This window comes from Artemia franciscana, chromosome 17 (genome assembly GCF_032884065.1).
Source record: "Artemia franciscana chromosome 17, ASM3288406v1, whole genome shotgun sequence".
NCBI lineage: Eukaryota > Metazoa > Arthropoda > Branchiopoda > Anostraca > Artemiidae > Artemia > Artemia franciscana.
In genome coordinates, this window is record NC_088879.1 from 32884545 (window position 1) to 32904729 (window position 20185).

At 37.2% G+C, this 20185-nt stretch overlaps 1 protein-coding gene across 16 annotated transcripts in view; it reads right to left on the minus strand.

Annotated features, from left to right (window-relative positions):
* Positions 1 to 20185, minus strand: part of LOC136038156 (cubilin-like) — a 321162-nt gene that overhangs the window by 83496 nt on the left and 217481 nt on the right. For 15 of the 16 annotated variants that reach the window (XR_010620136.1, XR_010620138.1, XR_010620137.1 and 12 more), the window contains 3 exons: positions 17330 to 17473; positions 2043 to 2227; positions 374 to 533 (listed from right to left, as the gene is read on the minus strand). The exons of the other annotated variant lie outside the window; for it this stretch is intronic. Coding sequence is in view for 12 of the 15 variants with exons in the window: in XM_065721206.1 (XP_065577278.1) it covers positions 374 to 533; positions 2043 to 2227; positions 17330 to 17473 (489 nt within the window). In the remaining 3 variants the exon portion in view is untranslated. The remainder of the gene's footprint in view (positions 1 to 373; positions 534 to 2042; positions 2228 to 17329; positions 17474 to 20185) is intronic. 16 annotated transcript variants of the gene reach the window in all.

Genomic DNA, 20185 nt, shown 5'->3' on the forward strand with positions numbered 1-20185 from the left:
TTTTGAATCATAAATATGAATCCATATTTTTCAAATATAAAGGGATGAGGGGGGGGGGCAGGAGAGACAAATATCCATTTTGGAAGGGGGTATAAGTTCCTCCTTTAATAAGCCTCAGTACACAGGTATCCACGTAAAGAGAATGAATTGCTGCAGTAAGGTCTAAACTACCAAAAACCTCTCACTAAGACGTTCTTAAAGGGATGATAAAAACTGAACATGAGAAGAATTAAAATATGAATTACAGGGTTTGCCCAGCCAATTTTTTTCAGCTTTCGATTAACTTAGCAAACGGTTTGGCGACTATTTTAATTGTATAACGACGTCCGATAAAACATTTGGACGTGACTACCAAGAAAATCTGACTACTTACCTGCCGGCTCGTCTGAAGTATATCGGGCTTTAAATCCTCTCCCATTTATTCTTAAATCAGCAAGGAACGAAACAACCATTTTACTTGAAGAGGAAGATATAGTTCCAGGAGTGTTACTGCCACAATATCTTGTTTGGCTTAAAAATGGACTATTGTGTACCTAAATAAAAAATCGATAAAAAGATGGAAATTAATACTATAAAAAGAATGGTTTTGGAGGAGAATAAACTTTTTCCACTGAAATTAAGATTAAGAATTCGTCGTAAATCCCTTCCTCCGTACCTATTCCCGAAAAATAAATCCTGCTTACATGGTTTCATAGTGGCGTTAGGGTGGACTTTTCACGAGTTTGCATAACCAGAACCGTGACTGCAAACAGCCTTATAGAGTAACCTTGAGGAGGGCTGTGCCTCGAAGACATTATAGCGCAGTAAATGACATAACATTTGCATAGGCTTCTGATTCATGAAATGTAATTCTTCTGGGTTTTGTTTGTCTTGGTGGGCTTTTTTCAACTAAAAAACCCCTTCCTAGCTAAGTTTTCTATTATAGGCTGACTCCTCGCAGTAGCATAATGTTTGTAGTAATGAATATATAAGGAATCGGAGGCAATAGGCAAGACATTACCTGTGCAGGATTTCAAATCTTATTGATAGAAGAGCATCGCCAAACGTGGGAAAAATTGTTGCCACCAAGATGGGCCCAGGATTGCACAATGCTTCAATTCATACTGGAGGTCCTACAGACTTCCTACCAGTACTTGTGTTAATTTGAGAAGATGTGTTAGTCCCTGTCCTGCACTAGTTCTGGGACCACTGCTTTTCATGATGCCATTATGATTCCCATGATTTAAATAATATGAAAACTGCAACTTGGAATGTTACAAAGTTGAAAAATAACTATTGGATTGATTTTTTGACTGACGAACTCAGATACTGGAATTAAACTTATTAGGATTTTCCGCAACTCCTATCTCAGGGGTGGGAAACATGAATTAGATGATAAAGAATTATTTATTCAGGCAGGAAGGATGGTGTGCGTAGGCATGGAGGTGAATAAGGATGCCGTTAAGTTGGGAGGTTATAATAGAATACGAGTTCCTCATTTTGCGACTAAAATTGCAGGGTATCATTTTTAGTACCAAATGCCTCTGTAGAGCCCACTGAAGAAAATAGTATTGACCCAGACGAGTTTTATTTACAGTTTCGTGAACCAATTGACTGGATCCCAGGTACAAATGAGGTATTTTACTAAGGGATTTTGATTCTCAGATTAGTAGAAATAGGGATAGATGGGATCCTAGCCTAGGTAAATTTATTGTCTGAAAAGAAAATAGTAGCAATTATGCATTGCTGCAATTTTGTAGGCATAACAATCTAGTTACAACCAATACAATATTGGGTATAAAAATGGTCCATAAGGTAACATGGTATTCGCATGATAGCAGGACAGCTAACCTTCTTGATCATGTCATTGAAAACCAAAGACTGTCAGGATCGATACAAGATACAAGGGCCTTTATTAGTGGACTACATGCCTAAGTAGATGCGCGTCACATGTCATCAGCGAAAATGAGTCTCCCCGGCAACATATAGATAAACTTACCTGGATTAGGGAAAACAAAGTCAGGTATAGAACCTTAAATCAAGAAAATAAGAGACAAGCTTACACTAACGAAATCCCGGCAATATCCTCTGACTTTTTCCTGCAAAGAGAACTCTTCAAATTCCAGCTTGATTTTTCTGCCTATTGGAACTTGAATGACCCATACACAGAGTTTCCGATTAGGATAAACATTGGGATATCCAGGTGATTGAATATATCCTTCTGGATTTGTAAGGTATCCACCACATCCTGAAATAAAAATTGTTAGGCATAAAATCCTCACTAAAAAATCCTTAGTTAAAAAAGATTATTATGCAGAAAATTAGAAAAATCCTACTACTCCTACTGCTACTGTTACTAACAGCTCATTGTAGCACCAAATAATCTGAGGTATACGATATCTGCTCCTGACCTTAAATTCCCTTAAATCACGTTGTCCAGCGAAATAAGGATAAAGTCCTGTAGAATCCCTGGTTAGTGATGACGATGGTTGGACGTCTTAACGGCATCCCATTCAGTTAAAAAAAAAATTAAACAAGCTCAAGTCAGAGCTACCATCTTTTAGGACCTGTCGGAAAAATGACAAAAATTTCAAAGACGGAAATATGTAAAATTTGTGTAATTTATTGGTATTTATAATAAAGAACTTTGAACTTTTAGGCTAACACAGTTGCTAAAGATCTATTCTAGGATTCACCGTTAAATCCCTCCAATGCAGCTAATATAGCTTATTCAATTTTTCAAAATTATAACGTTTCAGAAATTCTGACGTTTTGACAAAGCTCTGATGTTTCTGACAATTTCTGATGTTTCTTCAGAATTTGCCAAACTTTCACACAGAGAGACCAGCAAATATGTAAAAATAATGAAAAAGCTTGTAGTACTTTGGATATGAAGGAAGATTTATTTTGTGAGAAAGAATTCGTGACAGTATTAAAAAGATCAAAAGATTTTAAGGCCTCAGGTGCTGATAGTGTGGTAAATGAGTTTTTTTTTTACCATGTTGGTTATGAAGTTATAGATAAGTTACTGAAGATTAAGAATATTATTTCTGAGAAGGAGTAAGTACCTAGTAATCTTAGGAGTTGAACCCATCTATAAAAAAAGGGATAAGAGTAAGTGTGGTAATTTTAGGTGGATTAGTAGGGTTTCTGTAGGAAGCGAATTACTTAAGATGATGAAGCTTGAAGCTAAACTTGAGATGCTGTAGATAAAGTTTTAAGAGAAGAACAGCGTTGTTTTAGGAAGAGAAGAGGATGCATCAACCACAGTTTTACTGTTGGTTTAATAATTTCACGAATCACCTGCAAGTCCAGGGGACTTGTTGCTTATATGTCAATACTATGGCACGGTATTCCACCTTAAGACTACAAGCGACCGGCAAAGCCTATTAGGTTTAGGTTTCCCTCGTTCGCCTGTGTTTTCAAGCAAATTCAGTCCCATATTTTGCCTTATATCTACCTTAATCCTGCCCTAGGAATGACGTATGGATGGATGGTAAATAGACTTATCTATCAACAAATGAAATTAAATCATTTTTATACAATCCTTATAAGGGAGATCAATGCCAGATTTACCTTTCACTCACTCAAATTATCTGTCTTGGCATTTTATACAATTAGCCATGGCTTGATTCTCGCAACTACTTGATTTTAATTCAATGTACCTAGAGGTATTTCTTTCATTTTATGTTTTTCAGTTTTTTTTTTTTTTTTATAAAGATACACAAAAATGGAATAGTTTAACTAGTGACATTAAGAATATTGAAGACCCTATATATTTGAAGAAACCATTAAGAAACTTCTTTTCGCGGAAAATGAGTTTTGATTAATTGATTTATTTATTGTGGGGGTTTTGTTGATATGATGTTCCACGAGGAAAAGTATAATCCCTTTTCTCCTAGACTTAGATTATGCTGGTGATTTAAGCACCTTAGACGAAAATGTTGTATGTTTCATTGCACAAAAAGTATACACTTGGCAACTGAATGTGTTGGTTTGCATGTTGGCTTGTGCCTTTTTGGTCTTCCAGTCTGATCTTGTTAAGTAAAATAAGAAGACGAATCTACCTTTGTATCATAAATTTCATAATAAAAATGGATTTTTGCCCATAGTAACCGAAATATTGAAATACGATGCAAATTTCGATAAGTATATTGGAATAAGGAATGCCCCCCATCCCCTGCGTGATTGCCGATTTAATACAACCTCCTGTTCTCCATTGTGGCTAAAAATTTTAGGCTTCCTTTCCAGTCTAAGATTTTTAGATCAAATACCGACGAAACTGCTATAAAGTAAGAGCTTCCCATCTAAATAAACATTTTTGGGGGCCTAAATACGACCGACACCTTTTTCTTTGTGTAGGCAGAGGCTCCCAATTTAAAGCAAAAACCTAATTTGCAATCTGTAAGCAATTGAAGGACTTGTTCTAGCAGTGCTTGGCAACCCAGGCGATAGAGGTCCACTTCTCGGAGCACTTTGGCTCATCAGTGTTTGGAATTTCAGACCTGACAGTAGAAGAGAGAGTAAAGGAGCCTTCAGAGCAGCCGCAAAACTTCAATTCCTTGCAGCATCCTGAAATTGTTTGTGCCAGAGTTTCAGAGGCTTAAGGATTAATTCATTACAATCGGCAATCCCAATATTTTAGGTATCTGAGACAGAACAAGAACACTTGGAGGACCAAAGCTTTGATTTATTGGAGAGTAATAAGGGATTCTGGGACTAGAAGGATATATTGAGGCTCGGCATTTATGGTACCTGCTTGAGTTTGGATGAAATTTCTGAGTTTGGTAGAAATTATGGTTTTGGTATGACAAGTGAGACAGAATCAGGGCCTAATCAAGGCCTATATTCAAATTTGAATAAATCTCCTTTAGGATTAGCAACAAGGTATCTTCTGATCGCCAATACCAAAAATGAGAGAAAAGCGCTGAAAAATATTCGCCAATACTTTCCAAAGGACTTTCCTGCAGAACATAGTCAATTCGCCTGCCTTCATTTAAAAATCCAATTTCCAGTTCTTCAATTTGATTTTCTTCTTTTATTGCAGGCTCCATGCTTTCCGCGACACTGTTTAAAGGAGGAAATCTATTTTGAACAGCTGATATAATAGTTTTCTGACCATCCTGGTACTTTTGTTTAAAAGTTGAAGTAAATTTTGAAACAGTTTCTTGAACCTCTGTAGGAAATATTTTTCTTCCTTTATGATGAGGTATCAAAACTGGAGGAATGGCTGCCATTCGAGGATCAATAAGGGGCTCTACTCTGTATGCTACAGGGTCATGGGGATGAAAAATATTAAACATCTTTTGGTATGTAGGAAACTTGAAGTCAGGTCCCAAAGATTTGATTGCTCTTATTATGACAAATATTGGAATTGGTGATCCCAAAGCAAACAATTTTCAGTTTCGAACTCTATTTTCGGATATTCGATGGGTGGCTGCTGGGCTCCTTTCAATGAATCGTTAAGTTGAGCGTCTTCAGCTACATCATCTGCCCTTGTAGAAGTTTCAGGTTGATGTGACAGTATGTCAAATAGGATAACAGAGCCAAGGCTATGGCCAGCTAGAGACACTCTTCCACTAAATCCTGGGTTTCTTTTTTTAAAGAGTTCATATATTCTATTCAATTCGCCGGTAACTGTAGACACAATGGTCTGACGATAGACTGGTGACATATATAGAAGAGCATCCAGCAATGAGTCATTCGCAAATTTTCTAATTTTCGGTATTGACCGCAGAGTTACGTCTTCAAGTATTTTATCGATGTTACTATGCAGGGGGTCATGCCAATTCACTGGCAGGAACTCGACCCTGTTTGTGTCTGGATTGCCAAATATATTAGACAACAAACTGCTAGACATTTTACGAACGTCATCAACAACTTCGATGAATGGTCGACGCTTGAAATCACAAAAAGATCCTGTTCCAGGAACAAGGAATACTAAATGATCTACATTTTCAGTTTCGTCATCTGGTATTTTTCGACACTCAGGTATTGTTCCATATCTTCTTACCGGGAATGGCTCTTCGAACCAATAAATAGGATAGCACAGACGGGTGCTAATACGGACGTCGTAGCGGCTACCCATAACTGATACTACGTCTGTTGTTTTCATACCGCTGGTTGCTTCTAAGTGAGCCTCTTCTAAAATAACTGAATCTTTTCTTGAGAACGTATTCCAAAGTTCTTCCCCGGTTGCGTCTTTCCCGGTTAAATAAAACCACTGACAAAAACTTTCTTGGTTATCCTTGGTTTTCTTGCCTCCTGTTGGAACACCAAGAAAATAATCATTAGCAATGTTATTGAGCATTTTCTTCATTTTTACCTTTATTCCCATTCCAAGATTTCAATCTTGAGAAAATGAGCGGATCATCGAATTTTTTGGACATCAAATTTCAATTCTATTGATTTTCCTCGAGAAATGGAGATAATAAGGGTATTTTATAAATATTCCAAGGAAACTTTTGAACTTTCTCTTTTAGCAATCTTTCACTGATTTCCTCTTCTGAGATTGGTTAATAATTTTGCTATTTGTGACGTCATTTTAAATAAATGTATCTAATTGTTTTTGGATTTTATTCGGATTTTTGGATTACAGAGTTTTGCTTATCAACATTTTAAGTATGACATCTGCTGAAACTATGATCTGGATGTGATTCAATAAACTGCAAACAATAAAACCTTTAGGCTAAGTTATTTCCAGAACTCATTGCTTAGTTTTACTAGGCATATTAAGCGGGATCCTTTAAAGACCGAATCAGCTTATAACTTACAACAAGTTCATGTGTAAAAGGCTGTAAGCCTTTGATCTCGTTGATCGCCTAATTCTGCTGTATACGCTAGTGAAAAAAGCCCATATCTTCGAACTTATTTAGTCATACTGTTTTACTTAACGAAGATGTAACAAACTGTTTTTGCCTCTTCAACGAGAAATAGAATTTACTTTCTGAAAAGAGCTTCGTATTCTTTTTACTGCTACGAAATAGTGCTTTTTCGTCAGCATATACTCTAACGACTGAGCCACCGGGACTTAGTAAAAAAATTTCTTATATCGCGAATTGAGCTTGGGCCATCTAAGTGAGAGCCAGCTATCCTAATTACTAGACCATATAGGATATTCTCATCAGGCTATTTGATGCGAGAAGGCAGAATTCAAATAGGTTGGGCTTTTTGTCCGTCTAGAAGTGAAGAAATATAACTAGCTTATGAGAATACATTATATAAATAAGCCAATACAATTAGAGTACAGTTTTTAGGTAGTAGCCGAATTCCTGATAAAAAATCTATCAGAAGTTGACGTGGGGCACGGATATTTGACCAAATTTGTACACCAAGTTACATCAGCGTATCTTGTGCCTTAATAAAATGTTCACCCAGTGAATAATTTCTCGGGCAATGTGACCGGGAATTAGACCTCAATATCTCAGTATTGGTCCCGTGAAGTCAAAGACCAACACGTTTACACTCGCTATCGAGGATTCGAACATTTTCCTCGATTCTGGAAGCTGTTTCGCTGATACTGAGGATGTTGTCTGTATAGTTAACTAAGGGAACATCCACACGTTTAAAAATACATGTGGTTATAACTTTCTCTCGCGACAAAATGCCAGTATTATTAAAGAGAGGCGGAGAATTAACATCACTCTATCTAATACTTTTCTTTTTTACTCGTTGTCTTTTGTAATTCTCACTGACGGTTTTCTTCTAACCGCATATTTCTTCTAGCCGGACATCTCTTTGTTCTTCATTTTCAATTTTGATTCTTCGTAATTGTCACAATCGCAAGTAATCTAACCGCATATTTCTTTGTTCTTTATGGTCTAGGTTATTCATTTGTCCTCTAGGGACTTTGAAACTGCTAAAAACGACTTTTGCAAAAAGACTCATTACAGTTGGTAATTTATACTTTTTCTTGTGCAATTTTTCCCTCATCATAGACAGTAAAAACGATGCAACCACTACTGAGGCAAATATGACGTACTAGCTGTTGGGGTGGCGCTTCGCGCCCCCCCAAGCCCCCCCCACGCGCGTAAGTCGTTACGCGCATTATTAGTTACGTGCCATTGTAGTTGTGTCCCCGTGTCCCACCTGTGAATATAGATAGATTTATATATGTGTTTCAAACTACGTAAAACTTGCGAATATACAACATTCTTGGCTTTCCCATTGTCTGTGCATATACAAAGCCTTATGTACTAATAATGACGTCATATGCAAACGCTCTTTTTACAAACAAACAAACATGCATACACACAACTCGTTTTTATATAGATAGATAGATAGATAGATACAATACAAATTAACTGCGTAAAACTTGCGAATATACAACATTCTTCGCTGTCAAATTGTCGCTACATATAAATAGATTGTCAGGTTTACCGACCCTTGAACATGCAACGTACAATTGTCCATGGGAAAAAAAATCAGTATTAATATCTATACCACATTTTTCTAATGATTGACCTTGAGCTTTGTTAATGGTGATTGCAAATGCTAATCGAATTGGGAATTGCAATCTTTTAAATTGAAAAGGCAGATCCGTTGGAATCATGGGAATGCGAGGAATAAAAACAGCCTCACCCTCAAAAGGCCCTGTCAAGATTGTGGCCTCTATTAGGTTTTCCATTGTTTTTTTTTACGGCAAGTCGCGTGCCATTGCAAAGCTTTGGTGGGTTGATATTTCTTAAAAGTATTATTGGTACGCCTATTTTTAGTTGTAGCACGTGTGGTGGAAACCCTGAAAGATCTATGGAATTTAAAAATTCAGATGGATAATTAACCGCTTCATTTGGTTCCAAAACTGTGTCGACTGACTTGTAAAGGACTACCTGGTCTCGAATCTTGGTCAAAACAATATTGTTGATTTCGTGGACGTCTATATTTTTGGGTGCGAGAATCGCTCTTTCACTTAGCCATTTATTATTTTTATAATTTTTTAGAATATTCGGAAATACTTTTTCAATCAATTCATTTTTGGACGTCACTAAATTACAGAAATCAGCAGGTAGTTGTATACGTCCTGAAATTGAGTCTACTGGGAGCTTTCCGTTTCCAATTGCCAGCAATTGATCTGAAAATGTTTGACCAGTCATCGTTTTGCAATCGGACACGCATATTTGTAGTTAATTTTAATATTTTTACGTGTGCCCATAAATTAGAATTTTTCAGGCAAGCATTCATTTCGTCTGCAGGAGTTGATCTAGGTATTATAGGTAATGTTTGCCTGAAATCTCCCGCAAGCAATATTAATGTGCTGCCAAAGGGTTTCGACTTGCCTCTCAAATCTTTCAAGCATTGATCCAGAGCCTCGAGCGATTTTTTGTGTGCCATTGTGCACTCATCCCAAATAATAAGTTTGCATTGCTGCAATACTTTACCCATCCCAGATGATTTGGAAATATTGCACGTGGGAGTTTCTGTAGAATGCAAATTCAGAGGCAATTTCAAAGCGAAATGAGCAGTTCTTCCACCAGGCAGCAATATTGCGGCTATTCCGGACGACGCAATTGCCAACGCTATATCATTTTTTGATCGAATTGATTGCAGAATCAGTTTTATCACAAACGTTTTACCAGTACCTCCTGGCGCATCCAAAAAGAAAATTTCTCCAACGTTGTTATCGACACAATGCATTATCGTATCATAAATGTCTTTTTGTTCCGACGTTAACTTGGAAATGTTATTTTGTACATACGACAATAGATCACTCGTGCTGTAACTTTGTTCACGATCCAATTCTACACATGTCGAAACAGCAGCGATACGGTTAGGTGAAGGCATTCCCAAATCCTGAAGAGGTTTGTTTGCCATAAGTACGCACAAATCTTCTATAATAACTAAAGTCTAGTTATAAATTTCTGATGTAAAATCAAAAGTCATATCTGACGTCTCTAACTGTTTTCGATGGAGTATATCTTCGGACATTTTTGACTTATATTTTTCCCATAACTCTGTAGGAGCTGATGGAGAGCAAGTTGTTAAAATGATGCCAAACAATGCACGAATTTGACTTGGGGTTGACGTTTCGCACGCGTCATTGATGCAGTTATCCCAGTGTTGGTCATTCTCCAATAAATTCAGAGCTTGGCATGCACTACGGTAAGTGTCATGTATAGTACCGTTTACAGTTCTCAAATACTCAAAGGATGTCGGACCGGGTACATTCACCAAAAGCAGGCGTAGAAAGAAGCATTCATGTTGATTGGGGTGAACGGTGTAGAGTCTTCCTATCGTGGTATTTTTGAAGATGGTAGGTTGGCCGTCGACTGACTTACCCTGTTTTCGACGTTCAAATACTTTATTTTTAGTATTCCACGTGTAATACGAAGGCACTTCAGTATACAGCAGTTTTTTTGCAAAAGAATCATTTTTGCAAAGCGAAAAAAAAGCTGTTAATGTTGTATCCGGTGGATTCAGGGCTCTTTGTTGCACGTTGGTTTCCGTGAAATAAACACGTTGACCATTGTGTAAATGTACCGCTAAGTGAACAACAGCTGGACTACGTTCATGTATCTGAAATGAAACAATTCGCCAAACAGCTTCATTACTGCTTATGTATCTTCCAGCCTGATATTGTACGATTTCGTCGAAATCTTTGATTTCGGGCTGCAAGCCAAAAACTGCCATGTCACTGCCTTTGTTGACGTATTTACATATGTATTTGATTGCCTTTACGGAATTACAGTATTCAACGTTTATGTGTGCATTAAATGTTTTTGATAATAATGGGGAATATGGAACAACCCACTGGTTATCTACTTCGATGGTGGTACCGTTACGCTTCTTTATTATTGCTGTTTTACCGCCATCTTCAGTAGATCTTCTTCTATATTGTGGGTAACCATCATTGCCAGTAATTGTCTTTGATACTAAAAGTCGAGGATATTGCTTTGTGCACCTTCCTTTGGCCATGCATGGTGAATTTTCGTTCAGTGCACCGCAAGGTCCATGTATCATATTTTTTACAATAATATCATGTAACCCCTTATCGACATTTTTATCAGGTATTTCAGCGGAAATCACATCATCAATTTCGTTCGAAGTAATTTTTTTATGTAGCCAGATTAGTATATGTGCGTGTGGCAAACCTCGTTTTTGCCATTCCACTGAGTACATCCAGCATCGCACTGACCCAAACACTTCAAGTTTTACTATGTAGTTTATCAGTGATTTCAACTTTTGCCGGAAGACACGGGTCGTAATGTCATGCCTATGAACCGCCGATTGGCCTTGAAGTAAAAGCTGCAGTATCTCGTCCCAAGATTGATTACATGTAAATGTAATAAATAAATCTGGACGACCATAGAGACGAACATACGCAATAGCATCTTGAGCATATTCATGCATATGACGGGGACTGCCAGCATATGACGAAGGTAAAATTGTTAATCTTCCAACGTTTGTGGTATTACCGTCATTTATAACTGCATCTCGCAAATGAATGTATTGTTCAGAGCGGAGCTTGGTCTGATTCAGGCGGATATATAGCAAACGTTCTGATTCAATTTTAGCATACATATCAACGACAAATTGGTGAAACAATTCACGGCATTTTAAAATATAATTTTCTTCATCCTGCCGAATCATTAGTCTATAGGAATAATAATGCATTGCACTGCATTTCTTATTCATTTCTTTGTTAGTGGCTGGATTCATCAATTTAATATTAAAGTGATAGCCGTCGGCTCCATCCCAAAAAATGATAGGATATTGTAGGGCATCGTAGCATCGATGAGTTTCAGCAATTCTTAACAACTGAGCGTTTCGCTTATGAAGAATAATATCTCGAGGTAAAAACTGATCACCGACCATAACGATTGCCACTTCGTCGATAGTTGGAGCATTGTATCTACGCACATGTTGGCCAGGAGTCGTTTTGTCAGCAGAAATAACAATTTTATGCGTATCATTAGGCATCAAATCGATGGCTGTTTTGAACAGACGCACTAAATTATTATTTTCGTGGAAAAGATGTTGCAATTGGGAAACGATTGTCCTTTCAACCTTGGGAGAAATTTCGCAACGTGCATTCAATTCAGAATTTCTATCACTGATGAAGTACAATTGCAAAAATTTATGATTCTCGCCTGAGAATGGTAGAAGGGACCCTGCTCTATGATAAATTTGCCCTTTTACTTTGAAAGTAGACATAAATTGATCTGGATTTTCGATTTGGGCTCCAAACGACGTCATTTGGAAACATGAGTTGTATTTTCTGATTTTTAACAAAAAACGCTTAGATTCTGACGTAGTTCCAGTAAGGAAAGTCTTTAATGGCTCTGGTGGTGCAGCCAATAGAGGAAGTTTAACTTTTCCTGAGGCGCAACACATTCCCATTGTTTCACCATTGAATTTCAAGGCCTTGCAATAGGGACAAATTTTAGACATTGTCCCGATTTGAACACATCTACTCAAGCTATAATCATCGACTGGGCTGTACCTGAATGCCAGGCGATAACTTTCAGGTTGCTCTGATTCCTCGGCACGCTTTCTTTTCTTACTTTCTCTATCAGCAGCAAGCCTGATTTCTTGCTGTTCTTGTGATTCCTCGGCACGCCTTCTTTTTTCACTTTCTCTTTTAGCAGCAAGTCTGCTTTCGCGTTGCTCTGGTAGTTCCTCGGCACGCTTTCTTTTCTGACTTTCTCTATCAGCAGCAAGTTTTTTGGCATAGACTCTTTGAGCATCTTCATCGGCTTTTGCCATTGTAAGTTCATCAGTCATTGTAAACTTAAACATTAACAGATTTCTACGTGAACATATATGTCTTAAATATTTTTAATGACGTCACTGTCATAGCAAAAATTACGACAACTAACTTCATGACGTCAGTCGACACAGAAACATGACGTCACCTGATCCACAGACAGACAACTTATTTTTATATATATAGATAGACTAGCTGTTGGGGTGGCGCTTCGCGCATCCCCAACACCTAGTTGGTGGGGCGCTTCGCGCCCCCCAAGCCCCCCCGCGCGCGTAAGTCGTTACGCGCCATATTAGTTACGCGCCATTGTAGCTGTGTCCCTGTGTCCCACCTGTGAATAGAGATAGATATAAATATATATTTTTAACTACGTAAAACGTGCGAATATACAACATTCTTCGCTGTTCCATTGTCTGTGCATATAAATAGCATTTATATTCCCTGTGTCCCGGTCGTCATTTGTGTCCTGGTGTCCCAGTTTGTAATTTCTCTTTGAGTGTCCCGGTCGTCATTTATATTCCCTGTGTCCCAGTGTCCCGGTCGTCATTTGTGTCCCGGTGTCCCGGTCTGTAATTTCTATTCAAACAATCCGTGTCTCAGTCGTCAATTATATATCCCGCCTGTGCCCCCGGCGTCCCCGTAGTAGTTGTGTCCCTGTGTCCCGGTCGTGATTTGTGTCCGGGTGTCCCAGTCTGTAATTTTTCTTTGAGGTTCCCGGTCGTCATTTATATTCCCTCTGTGTCGGTCGTCATTTGTGTCCCGGTCTGTAATTTATCTTTGAGTGTTTTTTCTTTTTAGTTTTTTTTTAGTTTTTTACATTTTTTCAGTTTTTTTTCTTCTTTATTTTTCAGCGTCACTATGAAGTACATATCGCCGAACCTTTGTTTTTTAACTTAAATCTGGTAGGCATTGATGACCTTATCCAAGTCAAAATTCCAAACCCAATCATCATCGCTATCATTTTCAGTTTTGATATGTTTTGACTCTCGCTTTCCAGGTAGATTTTCATCTAACTGCGCGGTTTGCGTTCTTTAGCCGCAAGCCTGTTTTCTTGCTGTTCTTGTGATTCCTCGGCACGCTTTCTTTTCTTACTTTCTCTATCAGCTGCAAGCCTGTTTTCTTGCTGTTCTTGTGATTCCTCGGCACGCTTTCTTTTCTTACTTTCTCTATCAGCAGCAAGTTTTTTGGCATAGACTCTTTGAGCAGCTTCCTCGGCTCTTGCCATTGTAGGTTCTTCAGTCATTTTACAATTAAACATTTTTCCGTGAACGCATGTCTTGAATATCTTTAATGACGTCACCGTCAAAGCAAAAATGACGACAACTAACTTCATGACGTCAGTCGACACAGAAACATGACGTCACCTGATCCACAGACAGACAACTTATTTTTATATATATAGATATATAGATGTATGCTTTTGAAACGGGCTCAAAAATAAGGCATCACTCACGGGATTTTTTTACCTCCAAAATTGAGGTGATCTTTTTTCTCTGAGTTAGTGACTCGTGTGACTTCTTTACAGGCTAAAGAGCTTTTAGGGGAATAGTATAGCATAATATTGTTAAAGTATTTTATGATCAACAAATCTTATCCTCTCTAATACAAAATATTATTCAACTGAAAAGCTAAGATCAGACACACAAGGTTTTCATAAATTTCTTAAAGGGTGAAATAATTCTTAAGAAGGTTTGTTTCACTATGGTTTTCTTTGAAATTAACGTTAGATCAACTGTCTTTGATAGGATTTCGCAATGAGAAAGCTTAATACTCCTTTGGCATGAATAAGATGATTAAAAAAAAATATATATGATTAAAGTCTATTATAAATTCCTGATCAAAGCCAGCCAACTAAATAACATAGTAAACTTCCCGCTTATATAGATTTAGATGGGGTGAAAAAGCTTATGAAGTAAGACAGCTTGATACTTTTGTTCACCTTTGGTCAGTTATTTAGAGCTAACAAGTCTGGAAAGGCAGGGCTCTTCTTGTTAAGCCTTGATATTCATCCTTAGCCTACTATATTTAGACAGTTTTTGTGTTTGACTATAGGACCATGCATCTTTATCAGTAAATCCAAACTAGTTAGGGTAATCATAACTATGCATATAGCCTGGTAAAGTTTTTACAAAAACACATATTTGGATAGAATAAACGCATTAGATGTGTTGCCTTTTAGCACAGAGCAGTGTGTTAAGAGTTTATTTACCCCTTTCCTTTAAAAATATGATCCCCATTGAACAATAATAATTATAAACAACACAGTTTTGAAGGAAAGGACACATAAACTAGACCTACGTTGCCTGAGCAGCGTGAAGTGTTGCGGCAACCTTTGTTCGGCTTCGCCGAATAAAGTGTTGCGATAGCAACACTTTGGTTTTGTTTCTTTGCTATCGGTTAAACGCTGAAGTTGTCAGCCTATCGAAGCTTTTAAAACGGTATGTTCAAAGGAGAATGCGATCAGTAATCACATGATCAAAGGCTATTCCTCAGCGTTGAAAAAACAACATTAACAAAAGAATATCGAAAGAAGAGACTAAATTGACTTTGCAGCCAGTTCAACTATATCCTTTTCAATCGTAGACATCGTGACGGATCAAGACTTGGAACAATCTATCTATGTATATAAAATAAGTTGTTTGTTTGTGTGTCTGTCGACTGACGTCATGTTTGTGTGTCGACTGACGTCATGTTTGTCGACTGGCGTCATTATGAGGATTGAGCATTATTCCGTCATGAAGTTGTTTGTCGACTGACGAAATTACAGACCAGGAAACCGGGACACAAATGACGACCGGGACACTGGGAATATAAATGACGACCGGGACACTCAAAGAGAAATTACAGACTGGGACACCGGGACACAAATGACGACCGGGACACAGGAAATATAAATGACGACCGGGACACAGGGACATAACTACAACGGGGACGCCGGGGGGCACAGGGGGGGATATATAAATAACGACGGGGACACAGGGAATGTTCGATTAGCAATCACGAAGCACCCCAATCAACTAGGTGTTGGGGTGGCGCGAAGCGCCATCCCAACAGCTAGTATCTTATATAATCTAGTTGGTATTATAAAGCTATACGTAACTTTTCAGGATCAAAATACCATAGATGATACTCTATTATTTATTACGGAACTGCCTCGTTGTTTTACGTTATCGTTTGTACCCGTTGCGTAAACACTTAATTCTAGGTTACAGTGAGTATGGGTAGGCTACACAAACTAGCAAAAGTTACAAACCCCTCTTCACTAAAGATGATTGTAGCCTAACAAACGATTATTACTTACAAGTTCCCTACATGTCTTACCACTGGAACCAACTCGGTCTTACCATCAAATACACTGGAAACAAATAATAGGTACACCAAATAGCAAAATTTGCAAACCCCTCACTGCCGAAGATGATTATGAGCAAACAACCGACCTTTCTTACAACATGTCTCACAATTGGAAATCGGCTCATTTTTGGTTTCAGTGTGTACCCTACTACTGAAGTTGGCAACCCCTTGAAACTTTCAAACTAGTATATCTCATGAAGGAATTTTTGTACCAAAACATCGATGACATAGACATTGATCAGCTCATCAAGAGCTATCGATTGCCATCGAAAAAAAAAATTCTATTTGTCTTAGTTAAAAGTTGATTTTTTTTTCCGTAGGCCAACTTTCTAGCGTCACCACACTTATAGATTTTAGTTCATCTTCAATTTGAAAGTGTTGCCTGCCTGCTTGCCTGCTAGAACGGAGCTTTCCACTCGAAAGCAGAAACATGGTTTGATGAAACGAAAGCTTGGCTGCACAACTTCAGATACTCCTCTCTGACATAGGCTACATAACTCCAGTTCACTTCGCACACCATAGGCTCTGGCTCGTGAACAAGCAAAAACCATCTTTTTTGGCCCCAGGCAAGAGTTCTGCGGAGCTTTCCAGAATGTAATGCCATATTCATCAATTCGGCCTGAGGTTCACACTTTCCATAAAAACCGCACAGGTTAGACCCTTACCATTTTCCAGGAATAAGACGACATCGGCGGCATAGAAAAAAAAACGGGACAAAACCAAGGTATTGCTTTCGCAACACAATTAACATAGACTCCTTATGTTTGGCTACTGGATCATTCATCTTTATAACTAGATGCAAAAAAACTAATTAGGGTGATCATAACTGTGTGGATAAACTGGTAAATTTTTACAAAAACAAATATTTTGATAGAATAAACCAATCAAAACTGTTGCCCTTTGGCTCATAGCAATGGGCTAAGAGCTTTTTTTTACCTGATTGAACGATAAATAATTGCAAACAGCACAACTTAAAAGGGAGGGATAAATAAAATAATGGAAGGATTGAAGCTATCAGAGGGATTGAAGGATATAGAAATGGAAATTTCTTGGGAGCCTGAAAAGAGGGGGACTTTGAACAGAATGGGAATGAAGGAGGACCCTGCGTAGCTGTGTTGAGCTCCGGTCGCTTGGCGCTGCAATGGGTTTTTAGTGGTAGTAGCAGTAGTAGATTGAAGCCATAGGATACAAAACCAGTCTTTTTACGCCAGAACGGATTTACTTACTACCTTTAAGAATGTTCTTTCAATCTTTCGGGAAAATTTTATGCGCCAGATCCTACCCCAAAGAACTTACCCTCCACTGAAGCGTTATAGACAAGTCGGAATCCTGATCTACTTTCGGCCCGGTTGTCACTTATGAATCGAACAGTTGCATGGCTGCTACTCGTTTCAATTTCGGTGACGGGTACAGTTTGGCCGCAAAAGACTGCTGTATTTTCTGAAATAAAATTATATGAATGAATGAATGAATGAATGACTATATTTAAAGCCATTTTTCTTACATATACAACAACAACCAAACTAAATCATGTAACACTCGACTTTCGACTAATAAGGCCCTTCTGGACAAAATTTCCCACTGCTACTATATTTACTTTCGACGTCAAATTCGAAAGCTCCAAGAAGGGGCTTAGAAGGGGCTTATATATTATGATATTAGTAAAATAAATACAAATGTTATTTTTTTTTGCAACTAACTTACCTCAGTTTCCTGGCTTTAAATTAGTGTGCTAAATGAATAATTTTTAAATTAATGCGAATTCATTAATTACTGTAGTTACGCATTGAAATGATTTATTTACCTTTTGATTTGATTTTCATAGCTCTGAAAATATTGAAATTTCATATTGTCAAAGTCTATAACTTGCCACAATTAAACGCAGAAAAATTAGTACCAAGGTAGAATTTCATGAAGGATCCTGCAATTTACTAAAACTTAAGTGTCATCAAGAAAAATTTAAAAAAAGAAGCTATTAATCTATACTTATATTTTTCTTTCTTTCTGCATTAAATACCAAAAAGAAAGAAAACAGAAATAAAAAGAAAAAGCTAGAAAAGAGGGAAAAGTAAGTGAAAACTTAAAATATTAAAAAATAAATGTTTTCTTTTTTTAAAACTTATATTTTCCTTATTTATTATTTTAATTGATATAAATTATTATCTATTTAGTATTTTCATCATTTATTTATTGTCTTTATTTATTATTATTTTAAAAACCCAAATAAGAACGAAGAGTTTCGTGGCTTTCCATTTTTTTTTTTCGCAAGCATAACTGTAGGCCGACATAGGGAAAAAACTCGATGAAACCTTGTGACTGGACAAAAAGATGACTTTCAATGAGAAAATATAGCTTAAAAGACAGTTCTTTGGTTTTAACTCGGCCCCCTCCAAAAGAAAAATATTCTAAGCTCTTAAGAAGCTATGACAGAATACTTAAGGCATATTTTTCCGCTAAAACAAATGCAGCTGTGACTTGCGTCAAAACACTAAGATACTTGTATCTAAATAGTATTTTCATCATTTATTAATTGTCTTTATTTATTATTATTTGAAAAACCCAAATAAGAACAAAGAGTTTCGTGGATTTCCATTTTTTTTTCGCAAGCGTAACTGTAGGCCGACATAGGGAAGAAACTCAATGAAACCTTGTGACTGGACAAAAAGATGACTTTCAACGAGAAAATATAGCTTAAAAGACAGTTCTTTGGTTTTAACTCGGCCCCCTCCAAAAGAAAAATATTCTAAGCTCTTAAGAAGTTATGACAGAATACTTAAGGCATATTTTTCCGCTAAAAGAAATGATTCCATGAGAAGCATGCAGCTGTGATTTGCGTCAAAACAACAAGATACTTGTATCTAAATAGTATTTTCATCATTTATTTATTGTCTTTATTTATTATTATTTTAAAAACCCAAATAAAAACGGAGAGTTTCGTGGCTTTCCATTTTTTTTTTCGCAAGCATAACTGTAGGCCGACATAGGAAAAGAACTCGATGAAACCTTGTGACTGGACAAAAAGATGACTTTCAACGAGATTAAAAAAAAAAACAAGTTTTTTTAACTGAAAGTAAGGAGCGACATTAAAACTTAAAACGCACAGAAATTACTTCGTATATGAAAGAGGCTGCTTCCTCATCAGCGCCCCGTTCTTTACGCTAAAGTTTGACTCTTTCTCTCAATTCTTCTTTTTAAAACAGTAAAAAACTTTAGCGTAAAGAGCGGGATGTTGATGAGGAAGCAGCCTCTTTCACATACAAAGTAATTTCTGTGCGTTTCAAGTTTTAATGTCGCTCCTTACTTTCAGTTAAAAAAACTTGTTTTTTTTTTTTAATTTCTGAACGTTTTTGAATCAATGCATGTTTTGATTTTGGCTCACCGCAGAGGAATAATCAAAACGAAATTTGCATTTTTTTTTTTTTTTTCGCTAAATGGCTTTCTCATAATTTTGACCGAATGATTTTGAGAAAAAAAGAGCGGGGGACAAAGCCTAGTTGCCCTCCGATTTTTTGGTTAATTAAAAAGGCAACTAGAACTTTTAATTTTTTCGAGTCTTTTGATTGGTAAAAGATTTACGTAACTTATAAATTAGCTTTAAATTAGCTTACGTAAAGAACTTCTGTATTCTCATGTTTTTATTACATATATGAGGGGATTCGCCCCATCGTCAGTACCTCGCTCTTTACACTAAAGCTTAAATTTTATCCCAATTCATTAAGAATGATCCCTGAATCACAAAAGCCGTAGAATAAATAGTTGAAATTACTAAAAAACTTTAGCGTAAAGAGCGAGGTATTAGAAGGAGGTGAGCCCCTCATATGGGTAATAATTTCTGTTTGTTTTAAGTTTTATTGCTGTTCCTTACTTCCAGCTGAAAAAGCTTTTTCACATTTATTTTTTAATTGTTTTTTTTTTTTAAATAATGCTAGTAAATCCTGAACTCCCTTCATGGACATTTTCTTCTCCCATGACAAATTCTCGATGGAAAGTTCCCCCAGCACATCCCCCTCTTCTCAACCCCTCCCCCAACCAAAAAAATCCTCCTGAAAACGCCTGTATACTTCCCAATAACCATTACTATACGTAAGCACAGGTAAAAGTTTGTAACTTGTTGCCCCTCCCACGGGGACTGTGGGGGAGTAAGTCGTCCCC